Here is a 16,237-nt window from a genome sequence, read left to right on the forward strand (position 1 = left end):
ATGATATTCTTGTAATACACAGCTGAGAGTTATCCTATATATCATAGATACCAGTAGGTGAATAATCTGCTTTATACAAACTTGGAGCCAGCTTTTATTGAAATATTTTATCCACTATACATAGATTATATACTAGTGCACGTATTACACCCCTGTTCACATATTCAGCAGTTTTCAGCAAGCAGCATGGAAGCAAACTGCCATGATGTCACACAGCTATGATCAGGACTGAGAGTCCACTCACCAGTGATGCCATAATGGTCTTCTAGAATGTCCTCAGGATATGGAATCACTGAGCGCTGATATCAGCACCATTTTGTCATCTGACTATTGCAGAGACATATCTTTGGTTCTGAAAAAAAGAAACTAATTTGTTTTCCATTTCTAGTATTTTGTTCTTTCGCTTATTTTTAATTAGTAATTTTTCACAATAACATCTAAAGAAATTAGTTCTTTGATATATTATCATCCATGGGTTCCCGAGAGCTGAGACGGCTGATTGAGGACAATGAAGCATGGCTGAGACACCCAGAAAACCAAGGTAAGTGAAATATTTGAGGGAGAAAGAAAATATTCCCCAATATCTGAAGCTTTTCTAGGAGGAGTTATCCCTGGAGTTTCCCAATTTTTTATTCCCCCCCCCTGGAGTGGTGCTTCTAATCTAAGGTACCTGCTCCCAGTCTTAAGGCCCCATCACACGCTACGATATATCTAACGATATGTCGGCGGGGTCACGGAATTTGTGACGCACATCCGGCATCGTTAGAGATGTCTTAGCGTGTGACACCTCCGAATGACTGTGAACGAGCAAAAATACTCACCTTATCGTTGCTCGTTTACACGTCGTACATTTTCATAATGTCGTTCCTCCTTCTGTGAGCAGGTTGTTCGTCGTTCCCAAGGCAGCACACATCACTACGTTTGACACCCCGGGAACAACTAACACAGCTTACCTGCGGCTGCCGGCAATGCGGAAGGAAAGAGGTGGGCGGGATGTTACATCCTGCTCATTTCCGCCCCTCCGCTTCTATTGGGTGGCCGCTGTGTGACATTGCTGTGACGCCGAACGTCCCTCCCCCTTCAGGAATTGGATGTTCGCTACCCACAGTGACGTCATTAGAGAGGTAAGTACGTGTGACGGGGGTTAAAGACATTGTGCGCCACAGGCAACTAATTGCCTGTGACGCACAAACGACGGGGGCGGGTGTGATCACTCATGCGATCGCACGATATATCGTACCGTGTGACGCCGCCTTTATACTCACCCTCCGTCAGTTTCATCTTTTATCTGTAGTGCTGCTCCTATTGGTCTCAGGCAGTTTATAACCTGACAGATATCTCCAGTGTTCCATGGAACGAGCCAAAGCTCACTCTTCAATCCAAAACTATGAGAGCCTTCTTATGGCTTCCATAGACTTGAATTGAGCGCTTGTGATGTAACTTCTCACTTCTGGCAGTCCAGGGACTAGAGCAGCGTGGATATAAGGTGAAAATGCTGGATAGTGAGTATAAAACCAGGGGTAGAGACTGGAGTGGTGCAGTTCCAAACCTGTCATGTAATGTGAACAGAGAAGGGATGCACTGAGAAGGGTGACATCCCCTGAAGAACCAACATCTTGCAGACGTCAAACATGGGGTCTGTAGCTTCTCCCTCCCATTCATTATATTCTGTATAATACTTAAACGGTCATGTGCTTTTATTTTTTTTTATCTGCTACTCTATTATGTCACTGAATTTATTATTTTTGCTTTTCATGATCTTTTTCGTTTTCAATTATTAGGCTATTTTTACTATATACTTTTTCCATTCTTTATTGTATTGCCCTTGGATAGTTTTGATGGAGATAGCTTATACACTTGTATTTCACTGTGGTCAAAGTGTGTCTCTTACAAGAACTCTTGTATTTTTATTTTTTTTTTTGGTTTTACATTTTGTTGGCTTATGTCATGGAATAAAGCTTTATAAATGTAGTTTTAAGTATTGTACATGATTATCCTTTTATACAGACACTGGAGCTTTTGTCATAGCTATAATTTTTCTTCTTGTTCCCTATATTGTGTTTTCCCTTGGTATTTAGCAGTTTGGGTGGTGCAGGTCTACATTCTGCACCGAGCATGGCCATAGTTGACACAATCTTTGTTAAAGGTCCCCTTTCTGTAAACCCCATAGTAGCAGCAGGCCACACTCAAGTGTCCAAAATGTTTAAAGTTTAATGTTTCCATAGGCCAAGAAAGAATTGTCCACAGACTAAGATCTTCTCAAGGACATCAGAGAAGACATCCAACTAATCATGGACAAGAGAGTGTCAGTAATGTTATCAATGAGAGAGGAATGAGACAGGCCAGAGCTCCTCCACAGCATAGGAGACAGGAAATTTTTAGTGAAAGAAACAGGTCCCCAATAAGTCATGTCCCTATGAAATCCCCAGAACCCTCAAGAACCACAGGAGACAGCAGCTGTGATGAATCTTTAGGTAACACCAGTGCATTTGCTTTCCAACCACCATGTTCCATCCCACAGAGCCGCACACCAAGCCGGCAGGTTCCAGCTCCAGGAAGAACGATGGGAGAGAGCAGCAGAGGTGATGGCAGTCAAGCCAGTGGATCTACAACAACTGAATTTATATTTAGTCCACCAAATCCAATCCCACTTAACTGCAGACTCAGGAACGTTTCATCTCCAGACACAACACCCAGAGAAAGTGACACCAATGACTATCAGTTTGAATTTAGACCACCAAATCCAATTCCACCCAGTGGCAGATTCAGGGAGTTTACAGCTGCTAATCATCAATTTAATATGCTTCTTCAGATGCATGGAATGGAAGTCATGAGACCAACAATGCCAGAGATGCAGCCACCTGCAGAAAATCCAGCTTTTCAGGATCCTCCGCCCAACAGAACAATTCTGCAAATTGATACCCTCCAAACCACAAAAGTGTCACCTCAGGAGGACAAGGGGTTATGTGTCATCTGTTTAACAGAATTTGAGATTGGACAGAACATCACAGAGCTCCCATGCAAACACAAATTCCATCAGTCTTGCATCGTGACCTGGCTCCAGTCCAATCCTAGTTGTCCACTGTGTCGTAAAACTGCTTGTTAAAGGAGATGTCCGACATTAGCTTACCAAAGATTTTTGAGTTTATCTGTGCTGTATTGTCATATAAATCACCCCTACATTGTTGTTTTTTGTTTTCTAACTTTTGTTCCTCTTGAATTATCCCTTTATTCTCTGCAGTTCCTTGTTTACATTCAGCACAAGCAAACTGACCTCTTCCTGTGCCACACCTCCCAGTCATAGTTGGCACCGCCCGGCCTCAGTGTTCAGGCTCGCCCCCTGCCCGCCCTCACTGTCTAGCCTCGCCCCCTGCACACACATTCCCTGTCAGTATTTTGCCCCAGCACCTGACCTGTTATCACTCTAGCATTGGAAATAACAGCCCCACATCGGGTTCTGCGCTCGGCACACACATCGGGCTCTGCGCCCCCCACATACATCGGGCCCTGCGCCCCCACACACATTGGGCTCTGCAACCTCCCCCCACACACACACACACACACAAACGGCGCTCTGTACCGACCCCCCCCACCATTGTTCTGTAGCGACCCCACCCCCATAGGGAACACATGTAGGCTACATTCACATGACCGTTCAGTTTTTGCGGTCCGCAAAAAAAGTCAGTTTTTTTTCACGGATGCATCCGTGTCATCCATGTGCCTTCCTTTTTTTGCGGACCGCAAAAAACGGAAGCAGCAAGAAAGATAAATAGATGAGTAGATATGGAGATGGATAGATAGATATAGAGACAGAGAGATAGACGGATGAATGAATGGGATAGATAGATAGATAGATAGATAGATGAGAAAGACATATATAATGTCCCACCCCCCTGCATATTCTAAGCTGGCACCCTTTAGTGACTTTCATGTGGCACTAAAGGGTGCCTAGCCTTGTATTTAGCCAAAAAATAAATAATTAAAAAAAAACTACGTGGGGTCCACATATATCTTTTGTAGCCAGCTAGGGTAAAGCAGACAGCTGCAGCCTACAAACCACAGCTGGCAGCTTCACCTTGGCTGGTAATCTAAAACAGAGGGCACCTCACGCTGTTATTTTATATTATATAAATAATTTAAAACAAAAAACATGGGGTCCCCCCCAAATTGGATCACCAGCCAAGGTAAAGCGGACAGCTGTGGTCTGGTATTCTCAGACAAGGGAGGTCCACTGTTATTGGACACTCCCCAGCCTTAAAATAGCAGGCCACAGCCGCCCCAGAAGGGGCACATCCATTAGATGTGCCAATCCTGGTGCTTCACCCCAACTCATCCCGTTGCCCTGGTGTGGTGGCAAACGGGGTAATATACGGGGTTGATGCCAGATGTGTAATGCATCAAGCCCAGCAGTTGGTGATGTCACGCATCTATCAGATACCCGACATCACCAACCCAGTCAGTAATAAAAAAAAAAAAATAGACAACAAAAAAAGTTTTATTTGAAAAAACACTCCCCAAAACATTCCCTCTTTCACCAATTTATTGAAAAGAACAATAAAATCAGGGTCCGGCGTAATCCAATAAGGGGGTCCCACGACATCCATACCATAGTCAATGTCCCAGTCAATGAAGAACAGAATGTTCCCCATTGTCTGGGAGACCAGTGCAGTGACCTGAGCTAACATCAATAGCCCAGGTCACTGCAGAGGATGACGAGCGGTGCTGTCAGGAGGTTAGATGAGATCATTACCTGCAGTGACGATCTCCTGCTCTAATGATGTCAGCGCCGTCACTGACTTCTATGCCCGCCGCGTTCTCAGCAGTATCGCGAGAGCCCGTGATGTCACCGCTAGTGACAGTCTCGGGCTGCCCGCGAGACGTGACGTGAGAACGCGGCGGGCATAGAAGGCAGTGACAGCGGTGATGTCGGCAGAGCAGGAGATCGTCACAGTTGGTAATGATCTCATCTAACCTCCTGCCAGCAGCGCTCGTCATCCCCGCGGCTGCACGCACTGAGAGAAGCTGCTGATACACTGCAGTGTGAGCAGCCGCGGGGCTGGCAGGGAATGGGACACAGACTGCACGGGCACTCCTGCTATCCTAAGCACTGTAAGCAGGGGGCCCGGTGCTGGCGGTGACACTGTGGGCGGGGAGAGTACAGGGTGCAGGGGAATGTGTGGGAGGGTGCAGGGAAGGGGGGCGGGGACTCACGCACTGTACCCACCCAGCAGGGCGGCAACAAGCGGTTTTCTCAGATTTGCATGTCAACATGGTCCTGCCCATGTTGACATAAAATGACCGAAAGCAGCAAAATCGCGGCAGGAGCGGTCACATGACCCCTCTGAGCTGGGGGAGAGGGGCTGACAGCAGGGCAGGTAAGTGGTCTCTATCTACTTACCTGCTCCAATGTAGCCCAATAGGGAAATAATAAAAAAAAGCAAAATAAGCCGGATAATCCCTTTAACCATGAGTTAACAAGCAGTTTTTACTGCCATATGTCATATATATGTCGCAGGCGGAGGGGTGGGAACGCCGCTCGCCTGGAATCACTGGCGCTCGGGTCCAGTGCTTCTGCTCCTCGGTGGCTCGAGCACGGGGCCGGACCCGGGGCTCGAGCAGCGCCTCCTCGCCCACGAGTGAAAAGGGGAGGTTTTTGGTGGGTATTTGGGATGTCGGTCGTGACGCCACCCGCGGGTTTTGGTGATGGTGGGCACCACCGCTGCTGGTGACGGGGGATCCCGGGAGCGATGGCGGAGAGCAGCTGAGCTGTTGACCCCTCCGTGGGTAGGGGCTGTTGGTCCCAGGGCCCGGGTTGGGGACTAGGGAGGAGGTATAGGTGCAGGTGCCGAGGCGGGGAGGCAGCGTGGGCGCGGGTGCAATGTCGCGGTGCTGCGTGGTGCGGTGCCGGATGGCACTGTTGTACTCACTTAGACACAGAAGGACAGAGTCTCTGGTAAACCAAACGGCTGGATAGACGGGGCCCACAGCCGGCTGCGGTGTTCTCACTCTCCCCGGACGGGTTGATGGTGGCTGTCGTTTTCCTGCACCTGTGTAAGTGTATTTGACTCCTATGGCTTCCCACAGATATTCCGCTCCCCGGCGTGTACATGTCGTGAGAGCCCGTTTGCCCGCAGGTGCTGGCCCTTGGATCTCTGGCCTTTGGCGGTGGCACTTATCTGGACGGGTTGGGCTGTTGCCTTCTGACGGGACTTAGGTGGGAATGAACCCCTGAGGTCCAGACCGCAATCAGATAATTTGACCTTTACGGCGGCTCCTAGCCTAGTCGGGGTCTGAGTACCCTGCCTTGGTGCTTGGCTTCAATCTGCTCCACGGTTCGGTACCGGTGGGCCACCGCCCAACCCCGGTCCTACGGTTCCGCTGACCTACACCAACTCCTGCAGACGGCCACCACCGTCTGCTGACCTTGCTGAACATGCCTGGGCTCCAACCCAGACACCAACAGTTTTCACTCCTCTCACTTTCACTGTTTACTCCAATCTACTGTCTTTTCCCGCCTCCAGGCCTGTGAACTCCACAGTGGGTGGGGTCAACCATCTGGCTCCGCCCCACCTGGTGTGGACGTCAAGCCTGGAGGGTGGCAACAAGGGTTTGATTGACTGGTGTCACCTACCCAGGAGAGGGTGTGTGTGTGTGATGTTAGTGTACTGTGACCCCTGGGGGTCCAGGGCGTCACATATAGTACTAAGAACATTGGCTCGTATACAGCAATAGGTACGCTACGGCATGTACAGGCACTGTGGAGTCTGGGGCAAATAGAGCACTGGGGAGGCTGGGGCCATATACAACACCGAGGAGGCTGGGGCATATACAGCATTAGTGAGGCTAGGGCATACACAGAACTGAGGACACTATGGCATATACAGCTCCCGAGAGGCTGGAGATTATACTCTGCTAGAGACACTGAGGCACATGCAGCGCTATGGAGGCTGGGTCAAATACAGCAGTGAGCAGATACAGTACAAGGAAGGCTGGGTTATATATAGCACTGGAGACGCTGAGTCATATACATTACTAGGAATGATGAGGAACATACAGCAGTGGGCAGATACAGTACAAGGAAGGCTGGGTTATATATATAGAACTGGAGATGCTGAGTCATATACATTACTGGGAAAGATGAGGAACATACAGCAGTGGGCAGATACAGTACAAGGAAGGCTGGGTTATATATAGCACTGGAGATGCTGAGTCATGTACATTACTGGGAATGATGAGGAACATACAGCATTGGGAAGGCTGGAGCAAATACAGCAATCGGGAGGCTGAGGCAAATACACACTTAGGCTGAGCAAATACACTCTGGGTAGACTGTGGCAAATACAGCATTGGGGAGGCTCCTGCGGTTACACCTTTGGTTCCTCAACACCGGCCATAGCATTACATTGCCATCAAGAGAATTTGCTGGATTTACTTTGAGCTGAATTCACCAAACATCAGGATTTTCATGTATAAGGTGCAGCCAGTGCAGTACTGGCACTATCAGGCACAGTGTGTACATACCATCAGGGGGCAGCTCAGGTGTTTAGGCAGTGAAATCCAACTTTATAAAGTTTGAAAATTCATGCACTTTTTGATTGACATGTGGACCTCGCTGCTAATGTCCGGGCGGGTTATGCACATGTCGCGGGCGGAGGAGGGGACGCTGCGCTCACCCACTGCTCGGGTCCGGCTGCTGCTGCTGCTCGCTCGGTCGGTGGCTCGAGCGGTGGGCCGGATCCCGGGGACTCGAGCGGCGCTCCTCGCCCGTGAGTGAAAGGGGTTGTTTGGGTGTAGGGATATTGTCCGTGATGCCACCCACGGTTTGTGGTGAGGTTGGGACACCACCGCTGCTCTGTACGGGGATCCCGGGAGCGTTGACAGGGAGCAGCTGAGATGTTTTCTCCCCTCCGTGGGTAGGGGGTTTTGGTGGTCCCGGGGCCCGGTGGTGGAGGTCGGAAGGTGGGTTGCGGGGCCTGGCCGGGTGCAGGGTCACGGGGCAGCGCAGTGGTACTTACTCAGCCAGTAACGCACACGGAGTCTCTGGTAAAACAAACGGCTGGATGGACGAGTCCCACAGACGGCTGCGGCGGTCACTCCCAGTAGGTTGGCGGTAACTGTCTCTCCCTGCACCGGTGTTCTGTACTCGGCCCCAATGGCTTCCCACTGATAGCCCACTCCCCAGCGGTATGTTGGCTAAGGGAGCCCTTCCTTTGCCCGCAGACTCTGGCCCTGGGAGCTCTAGCTCTGGCGGTAGCTTTATCTCCCTCACGGTTTGGATGGTTGCCTTCAGTCGGGTCTTTACTGCTGGGAAACCCCGGAGGTTCCCGTCGCTGATGGATTTGACTGGTTTCACGGCGACTCCTAGCCTGGTCGGGCTCCGTAGGCCCTGCCGGATGGTGCTGGCTTCTCTTCGCTCCCCGGTTCGGTACCGGCGGGCCACCGCCCGTCCCCGGTCCTCACGGTTGTGCGTCAATCGGCCTCTCCTGCAGACGGTCACCACCGTCTGCCAACCTTGCTGTCAGGTGCCCGGGCCACGTACCCGGACACGGCCAGTCAGTTCCTCTACTCCTCCTTCCTCACTCTACTCCTTTCACTATCTGACTCTCTTCTTTCCCACCTCCAGGACTGTGAACTCCTCGGTGAGAGGAGCCAACAGCCTGGCTCCGCCCCACCTGGTGTGGACATCAGCCCCTGGAGGGAGGCAACAAGGGTTTGTGTTTGACTTCGGTGTTCCTAACCGGGGTGTAGGGTGTGTTGTTGCAGTACCTGTGACGTCCTGGCTTGTCCAGGGCGCCACATTCTCCCTTGGTTAAACGCAGACCGTCCGCGGGCTGCTCGTCCATCACCGGTTTAATTTTCATAACTAGAAAAATGGAAAACGGTAAAACACACAAAACATAAGCATTCTGTATAAACTTCCCATAACGGGAGGCACTTTCTTTTAATGTTACTAAACGGTTGTCTTTTATTAAACGGTAACGGCTTCCGCTCTCCCCCCGCCCAAACAACCTGGCCCTGATGCTGCCCTTAAGAAGTGGGCAGCACCCCTTGCCCTAGTCCAGAACCAAATTGCCCGAGCGGGTACGGTCTCTTTCAGGGGACCCACGTCCATGGGGGACCCCTGAACCCCCGGAGGATCACCACCGGTTACGGTAGTGGCGGGCCTGGGCCATCCATTTCCTCCAGGCCCATCCTCCCAAATCAGTCTCTCCGGAGGCAATTACGGTATCAAGTCAACAGGTATATTTACACTCCACTAAGTTTGTGGTTGCCCTGCAAGTTCTCGGGCTTGTACGTAAGAAGTCCCTTACGCAACGGTTGCAGAAAGTCCCTACGGGGACTAGTTGCCGGCAACGGCCGGTTCAATCACGGTGTCAATCTGATAAACTTCTTCGGTTCAATCTTATCATTCAACAACATTTAACAAGATACAGGAACATCACCCACCTAGATGTTAGTCTCCCTGTACTTAAGTTGGGGTCGACCTAGGTTGGGACGTGTGGACCTACGGGGGCCAAGGTTGGTGGTGGTAGGCGGTGGAGTAGAGGGTACAGCTAGTCCCTCCCCCCGGCTATCATGTGGGGCAGGCAGAGGCATAGGGGAGCTGGGTGCAGGCACATCCCTGGGCGCTGGGGCATCAACGGCCACTTCCATCTCTTTTTCCTCCACGGGTTGTGGGAACAGTATTACAGGAAGGATCACTGCGCCGTTCTGTGTTGGCCAATCGGCCGGGAAATCGCCCATCATGGTGTGGATTACCCCTTTCTCCTTCCTCTCAGCCGGTTCGGTGGCCGGGGCTTCAGTTGCCGTCCTCAATGGTGGGGGACACCTCTTCAGGTGATCTCGGGAAACCGTGGCCGAAGTCTTCCCCTGGTCACGGCTGATCTGGTAGGCGTTTCCATTCTCCCAATTGGTGGGTTGTATTACATACGGGGCCTCCTCCCACTGGTCATCTAGCTTGTGGGTCCTTCGCTTTCGCTTCAAGACGACATCTCCGGGCATGAAGGTACCTGCAGCTGCCTTTTTGTTGAAGCACTGCTCTTGTTGCTTCCGACTTTGGCACAAGTTCTTTTCTACATAGTCCTGGACCTGTCGGTACTGTGCTCTTCGTTGAATGTCCCATCCCGCGGTCGAAGGGAGCGCTTCTGGTGCCTCCAACCCCATCTCTAGGTCCACTGGCAGTCGACCGGGCCGAGCTCTCATCAGGTACGCTGGTGTGCACTTTGTAGAGCTAGAAGGAATATTGTTGTACATATCGACCAGGTCAGGTAGTTTCTCTGGCCTTAAGTTCCGCTCCTCCAGCGACAACGTCTTGAGGAGGTTCAAGACCTAGTGGTTCATCTTCTCACACATGCCATTGGTTTGGGCGTGGTAAGGCGTGGTCCGAATTTTCTTGCAACCGTACAGCTGGCAGAATTCTTGGAACACCTCCTCTTCAAAGGCCGAGCCCTGGTCGGTGAGTACCTTCTCCGGGTATCCATGTGGCCGACAGAAATAGACCTGGAATGCTCTAGCGGCGGTACGGCCGGTCAGGTCCTTGACTGGGACAACCACCATAAATCTTGAATAGTGGTCCACGATGGTCAGGGCATAAGTATACCCACTTCGGCTAGGGGTGAGCTTCACATGGTCGAGGGCCACCAGCTCCAGCGGTTGATGTGTAACGATTGGGTGTAACGGGGCCATCTGGCTGGCCTCATCCCTTTTTCTCAGTGTGCAGGGACCGCATTCTCGGCACCAGGCCTCCACAGATTCCCGCATCCCGCTCCAATAGAACCGCTCTCTTAACAGCATTTCCAGCTTTTTCCACCCGAAGTGTCCGGCACCGTCATGGTATGCCTGGAGGACAGTGGGCACGTTAGCTTGAGAAATCACCAGCTGGCGAACCTTCTCGTGGGTCTTTGGATTGATTAACTCCCGATACAGCTTCCCTTGATGCAGGTATAACCAGGTTTGTTCCCGCCACAAGCGTTGGGCCTCGGTAGGGGCAGCAGGGTCCATTTCAGCCGAGCCCTGCTCCACCAGGGTTTTGACCAAGCGGACAGCGGGTGCTTGGTCCTGGGCTTCTTGCTACCCCTGATTGGGCAGCGGGTCCAGGCTCATCTGCTGTTGATGGACCCGCAATTTCTCGACTGGCGGCCGGTGAAACGCAGGCAACTTGATCTCTTCGAGGTCATCATCGTCCAGCCCCTCCTCCGACAGGTGGGGCATCCGGGAGAGGGCATCGGCGTTGGCATTTGTACGGCCGGCCCGGTATTTGATAGTGAAGTCGTAATTGCCCAGCCTGGCCACCCACCGCTGCTCCAATGCACCCAGCTTGGCTGTATCCAGATGGGTTAGGGGGTTATTGTCTGTGTAAGCGGTGAACTTGGCCGATGCCAGGTAATGGCGGAACCGCTCGGTGATAGCCCACACCAGTGCTTGAAGCTCGAGCTTGAAGGAGCTGTAATTCTCAGGGTTCCTTTCGGTGGGTCGGAGTTTTCGGCTGGCATAAGCGATCACCCTTTCTCTTCCGTCTTGATTCTGGGCCAATACCGCTCCCAAGCCCACATTGCTGGCATCAGTGTAAAGGATGAAGGGGAGGTCGTAGTCGGGGCACTCTAGGATCTCTTCCCCCAGTCAACGCCGCCTTCAGCTGGCGGAAGGACTCATCGTGCTTTTCCTCCCACACTAGCGGAGTCCCGGTAGGCCTACCACCCTTGGTTTGTCCCACGAGGAGGTCTTGCATGGGGGCAGCCATCTTTGTGTACCCTTTTATGAAGCGGCGGTAGTAGCCCACTAGGCCCAGGAACTGTCTCACCTCCCTCACCGTAGTCGGCCTCGGCCAGTCCTGTATGGCAGTGATCTTTTCCGGGTCTGGGGCGACGCCTTCCGCGCCCACCACGTGTCCGATGTACTGCACCCTGGGCTTCAACAGGTGACACTTGGCGGGTTTCAGTTTCATCCCATACTTGGCAAGGGACACGAACACCTCAGCTAGGTGCTCTAGGTGAGCTTCATATGTCTGTGAGTACACGATTACATCGTCCAGGTACAGCAAGACAGTCTCAAAATTCAGGTGTCCCAGACAGCATTCCATTAGCCGTTGGAAGGTTCCAGGGGCGTTGCACAGCCCAAACGGCATGCTATTGAACTCACAGAGTCCCATGGGGGTAGCGAAGGCGGTCTTTTCACGGTCTTCGAGGGCTACGGCCACCTGCCAGTATCCGCTGGTGAGGTCGAGGGTAGAGAAGTAGTTGGCGGTCCTCAGCGCGGCTAGAGATTCTTCAATACGGGGCAGAGGATAGGCATCTTTATGGGTTATCTGGTTGATCTTCCGGTAATCCACACACATCCTCATTGTGCCATCCTTTTTCTTGACCAGCACCAACGGAGCGGCCCAGGGACTGCAGCTATCCCGAATAACCCCTGCCTCTTTCATGTTTTTCAACATATCTTTGGCGCTTTGGTAATGTGTGGGCGGAATAGGCCTATACCTTTCTTTAATAGGGGGGTGCCTGCCGGTGGGTATGTAGTGCTGGACCCCTTTAATCTGCTCAAAGTCCAGCGGGTGTTTGCTGAAAACCTGCTCGTATTCCTGCACTACCCGGTATACCCCGTCCCTGTGATGTGTTGGGGTATCGTCAGTGCCTACATGCAGCTCTCGACACCACTCACCCAACTGGGCAGGGGGCGTGTGGCGAGTGGCGGAGGGCGAGGAGGTTGGGGAGACTGTCTCTTGGATGGCGTGGGGGTCCAGGGTTAGTAGTTTGGCGAGGGTGGCGTACCGTGGGAGCCTAACCTCTTCCTCTCCACAATTTAGCACTCTCACGGGCACCCTTCCCTTCTTGACGTCCCCTACCCCCCTGGCGGCCATTACGGTGGGCCAGTGTTCTGAGGGCATGGGCTCTACCATGGCCGGGTAATCACGCCCCTGGGGACCTACCGCTGCCCTACACCAGGTCATCATTTCGCTCCGGGGAGGCACAGTTAAAGGGGCCACATCCATCACTCTCACTCCTCCAATCTCTCCTCCCGCCGAGTTCACTTGCTGCCGGTACATCAAGGCCCGAATCTCCCGCTGCACCACTCTTTGTCGACCTCCCGCTGCGGTGGCGGCCAGCTGTTGCAGTAGGGTCAGCACCTCACTCATGCAATGCTCCATTACATTAGTTCCTAGCACCACTTTTGGATCATGATCGCTGGGGTTATTCCTTATCACGACCATCCGTTGGTGTTGTAGCTCGGTTTGCCCCACGGTCATAGCCACATGTTTGTAAAAAAAACCAAAAAAACTCAGTGCAAATATTTCAAAAGACTGACCTTATACATTGATGGCATTTAGTGTGCGGCTGTATCCATTCTGTATTTGCTAGGTTTTTTCAGCTGGCACCTATACACACTTGTAGGATGTGCAGGTCAGTCTTTTGAAATATTTGCACTGAGTTTTTTTTTTCTGACTGAGCACTCCGCCCTATAAACCAGGCTGTGTTCACAATCCTTATACCAGGAGTCCTAGCTGCCCAGACATGGAGGTTAGTCCAGATAGTGGCATTTCAAGTTAGATTTTTAGTCTAGCTGCCCAGACAAGGATGTTTTTAACCTAGATAGTGGCATTTTAGTTAGGGACCCGGAATATTGAGATTTACCTTGCCGTTTGGTTTCCGGGCTTACATGCATTGGCCAATTCATAAACTAAAAATCTCATTTTTTCATATAGCAGTAATGCAGTACCAGAGTTCCCTTATACATTGATGGCATTTAGTGTGCGGCTGTATCCATTCTGTATTTGCTAGGTGTTTTCAGCTGGCACCTATACACACTTGTAGGATGTGCAGGTCAGTCTTTTGAAATATTTGCACCGTCGGGAGTAGTGACCGGGCTTGCTGCACTTTTAGCAGATCAGAGGTCCATACCGCGGGTCAGTAGCCCTTCTCCGCTGCATCCAGGGAACATCTTCGGGACGATCGGCAAGCTGTAACCCCCCCAGGGGCCTGGATCTCGTTGGAGACTGTAGTGCGGCGAGGATCTTGGCGAGGTCTCCATCCATACGACGGACCTGGGTAGCCAGCTCCTGCATCATTCCGCCAGAATTCACAGGCGCTGCCGGCGTTGGGGGAGAAGGAGCTACCACGATGGGAGCCGTCTCAGCTGGCCACGGGGCCGCTTCTGGGACTTCGGATGCCAGGGGCTGCAGAGCCTTAATGGCCCGTTCTTTCAGCACGGCAAAGTCCACATCAGGGTGCTCTAAGGCCCACAGACGCAGCTGTTTGCGGTCCTCCGGGGATCTCATCCCCTGCACGAATTGCTCCACCAGCATTTTGTTACTATCAGCATCATTAATGGGGTCCACCCGCTTCAGCGTCCGGAGAGAAGTTTGCAGACGCAGGGCATAGTCTCTGATGCTGTCGGTAGGCCGCTATTGGCATTGGTAAAACTGCATTCGCAGCTCAGCCCCGGTGCGGATTTCAAAGGCAACCTGTAGCTTCTTGAAGATAGTGGCCACAGAGGACCGGTCCCCCTCGGCCCAGGTCTCCGTCTCCTGCTCAGCTGCGCTGGTTAGCTGCCCCAGCACCACCACTGCACGCTGCTTCTCAGTCAGGGGGTACAGTTCTAAAAGCGGGCTAAGCTTTTTCCGGAAGACCTGCAAGGTATCAGGTTTCCCATTGTACTGCGGCAGCCAGGAATCTCCGGGCACATAGGGCAAGGAGAACGGCATCACCTGAGCAAGGGCGGGGGCCGCGGCTCCCCCCGCTCCTGCGGCCAGAGCACGGCCGGGCCCATTCCCGTCTGCCGGCACGTCTGCGGCTACGTCCACCGCTCCCCCAGTGGCTTCGTCGGGCGCCGACATCTTGTTTCCGTCCCCCCTTGGTGTCTTTCCGGCACCTCCTCTTCAGGGGCAGAGCTTCGGCTTTCGTGCCTCCACTGCTCGGGAAGACGCTCGAGCGGGGACTTTTCGCGCCCAATATCATAGTATCATAGTTTTTAAGGTTGAAGGGAGACTCTAAGTCCATCTAGTTCAACCCGTAGCCTAACATGTTTATCCAGAGGAAGGCATAAAAAACCCCAATGTGGCAAACAAGTTCCAATGGGGAAAAAATGTCCTTCCTGACTCCACATCCGGCAATCAGACTAGTTCCCTGGATCAATACCCTGTCATAAAATCTAATATACATAACTGGTAATATTACATTTTTCAAGAAAGGCATCCAGGCTCTGCTTAAATGTTAGTAGTGAATCACTCATTACAACATCATGCGGCAGAGAGTTCCATAGTCTCACTGCTCGTACAGTAAAGAATCCTCGTCTGTGATTATGATTAAACCTTCTTTCCTCAAGACGTAGCGGATGCCCCCGTGTTCCAGTCGCAGGCCTAGGTGTAAAAAGATCTTTGGAAAGGTCTCTGTACTGTCCCCTCATATATTTATACATTGTGATTAGATCCCCCCTAAGCCTTCGTTTTTCCAAACTAAATAACCCCAAGTTTAATAACCTGTCTTGGTATTGCAGCCCACCCATTCCTCTAATAATCTTGGTGGCTCTTCTCTGCACCCTCTCCAGTTCAGCTATGTCCTTCTTATATATCGGTGACCAGAATTGTACACAGTATTCTAAGTGCGGTCGCACTAGTGACTTGTACAGAGGTAGAACTATATTTTTTTCATGAACACTTATACCTCTTTTAATACATCCCATTATTTTATTAGCCCTGGCAGCAGCTGCCTGACACTGTCCACTAAAGTGAAGTTTACCATCCACCCATACACCCAAGTCTTTTTCTGTGTCTGTTTTACCCAGTGTTCTACAATTAAGTACATAATCATAAATGTTATTTCCTCTACCCAAGTGCATGACCTTACATTTATCTACATTAAACTTCAATTGCCACTTCTCAGCCCAATCCTCCAATTTACATAAATCTCCCTGTAATATAAAATTATCCTCCTCTGTATTGATTACCCTGCAGAGTTTAGTATCATCTGCAAATATTGAAATTCTACTCCGCATGCCCCCAACAAGGTCATTTATAAATATGTTGAAAAGAAGCGGGCCCAATACTGACCCCTGTGGTACCCCACTATGAACTGAGACCCAGTCCGAGTATGTACCATTAATAACCACCCTTTGTTTCCTATCACTGAGCCAGTTTTTAACCCAGTTACACATATTTTCCCCTATCCCCATTATTCTCATTTTATGTACCAACCTTTTGTGTGGCACCGTATCAAAAGCTTTTGAAAAGTCCATATACACAACA

General features: G+C 51.4%; 1 protein-coding gene across 1 annotated transcript; it reads left to right on the plus strand.

The window, feature by feature from the left end:
- Positions 1 to 342: 342 nt before the first annotated feature.
- Positions 343 to 3,172, plus strand: LOC142295406 (uncharacterized). Its single transcript, XM_075338511.1, has 2 exons — positions 343 to 541; positions 2,226 to 3,172. The coding sequence occupies exons 1-2, from the start codon at positions 472 to 474 to the stop codon at positions 3,104 to 3,106; spliced, it is 951 nt and encodes a 316-aa protein (XP_075194626.1). The 5' UTR covers positions 343 to 471; the 3' UTR covers positions 3,107 to 3,172.
- The last annotated feature ends 13,065 nt before the right edge of the window (positions 3,173 to 16,237 follow it).

The sequence above is a fragment of the Anomaloglossus baeobatrachus genome, chromosome 3, assembly GCF_048569485.1.
Source record: "Anomaloglossus baeobatrachus isolate aAnoBae1 chromosome 3, aAnoBae1.hap1, whole genome shotgun sequence".
Taxonomy (NCBI): Eukaryota; Metazoa; Chordata; class Amphibia; order Anura; family Aromobatidae; genus Anomaloglossus; species Anomaloglossus baeobatrachus.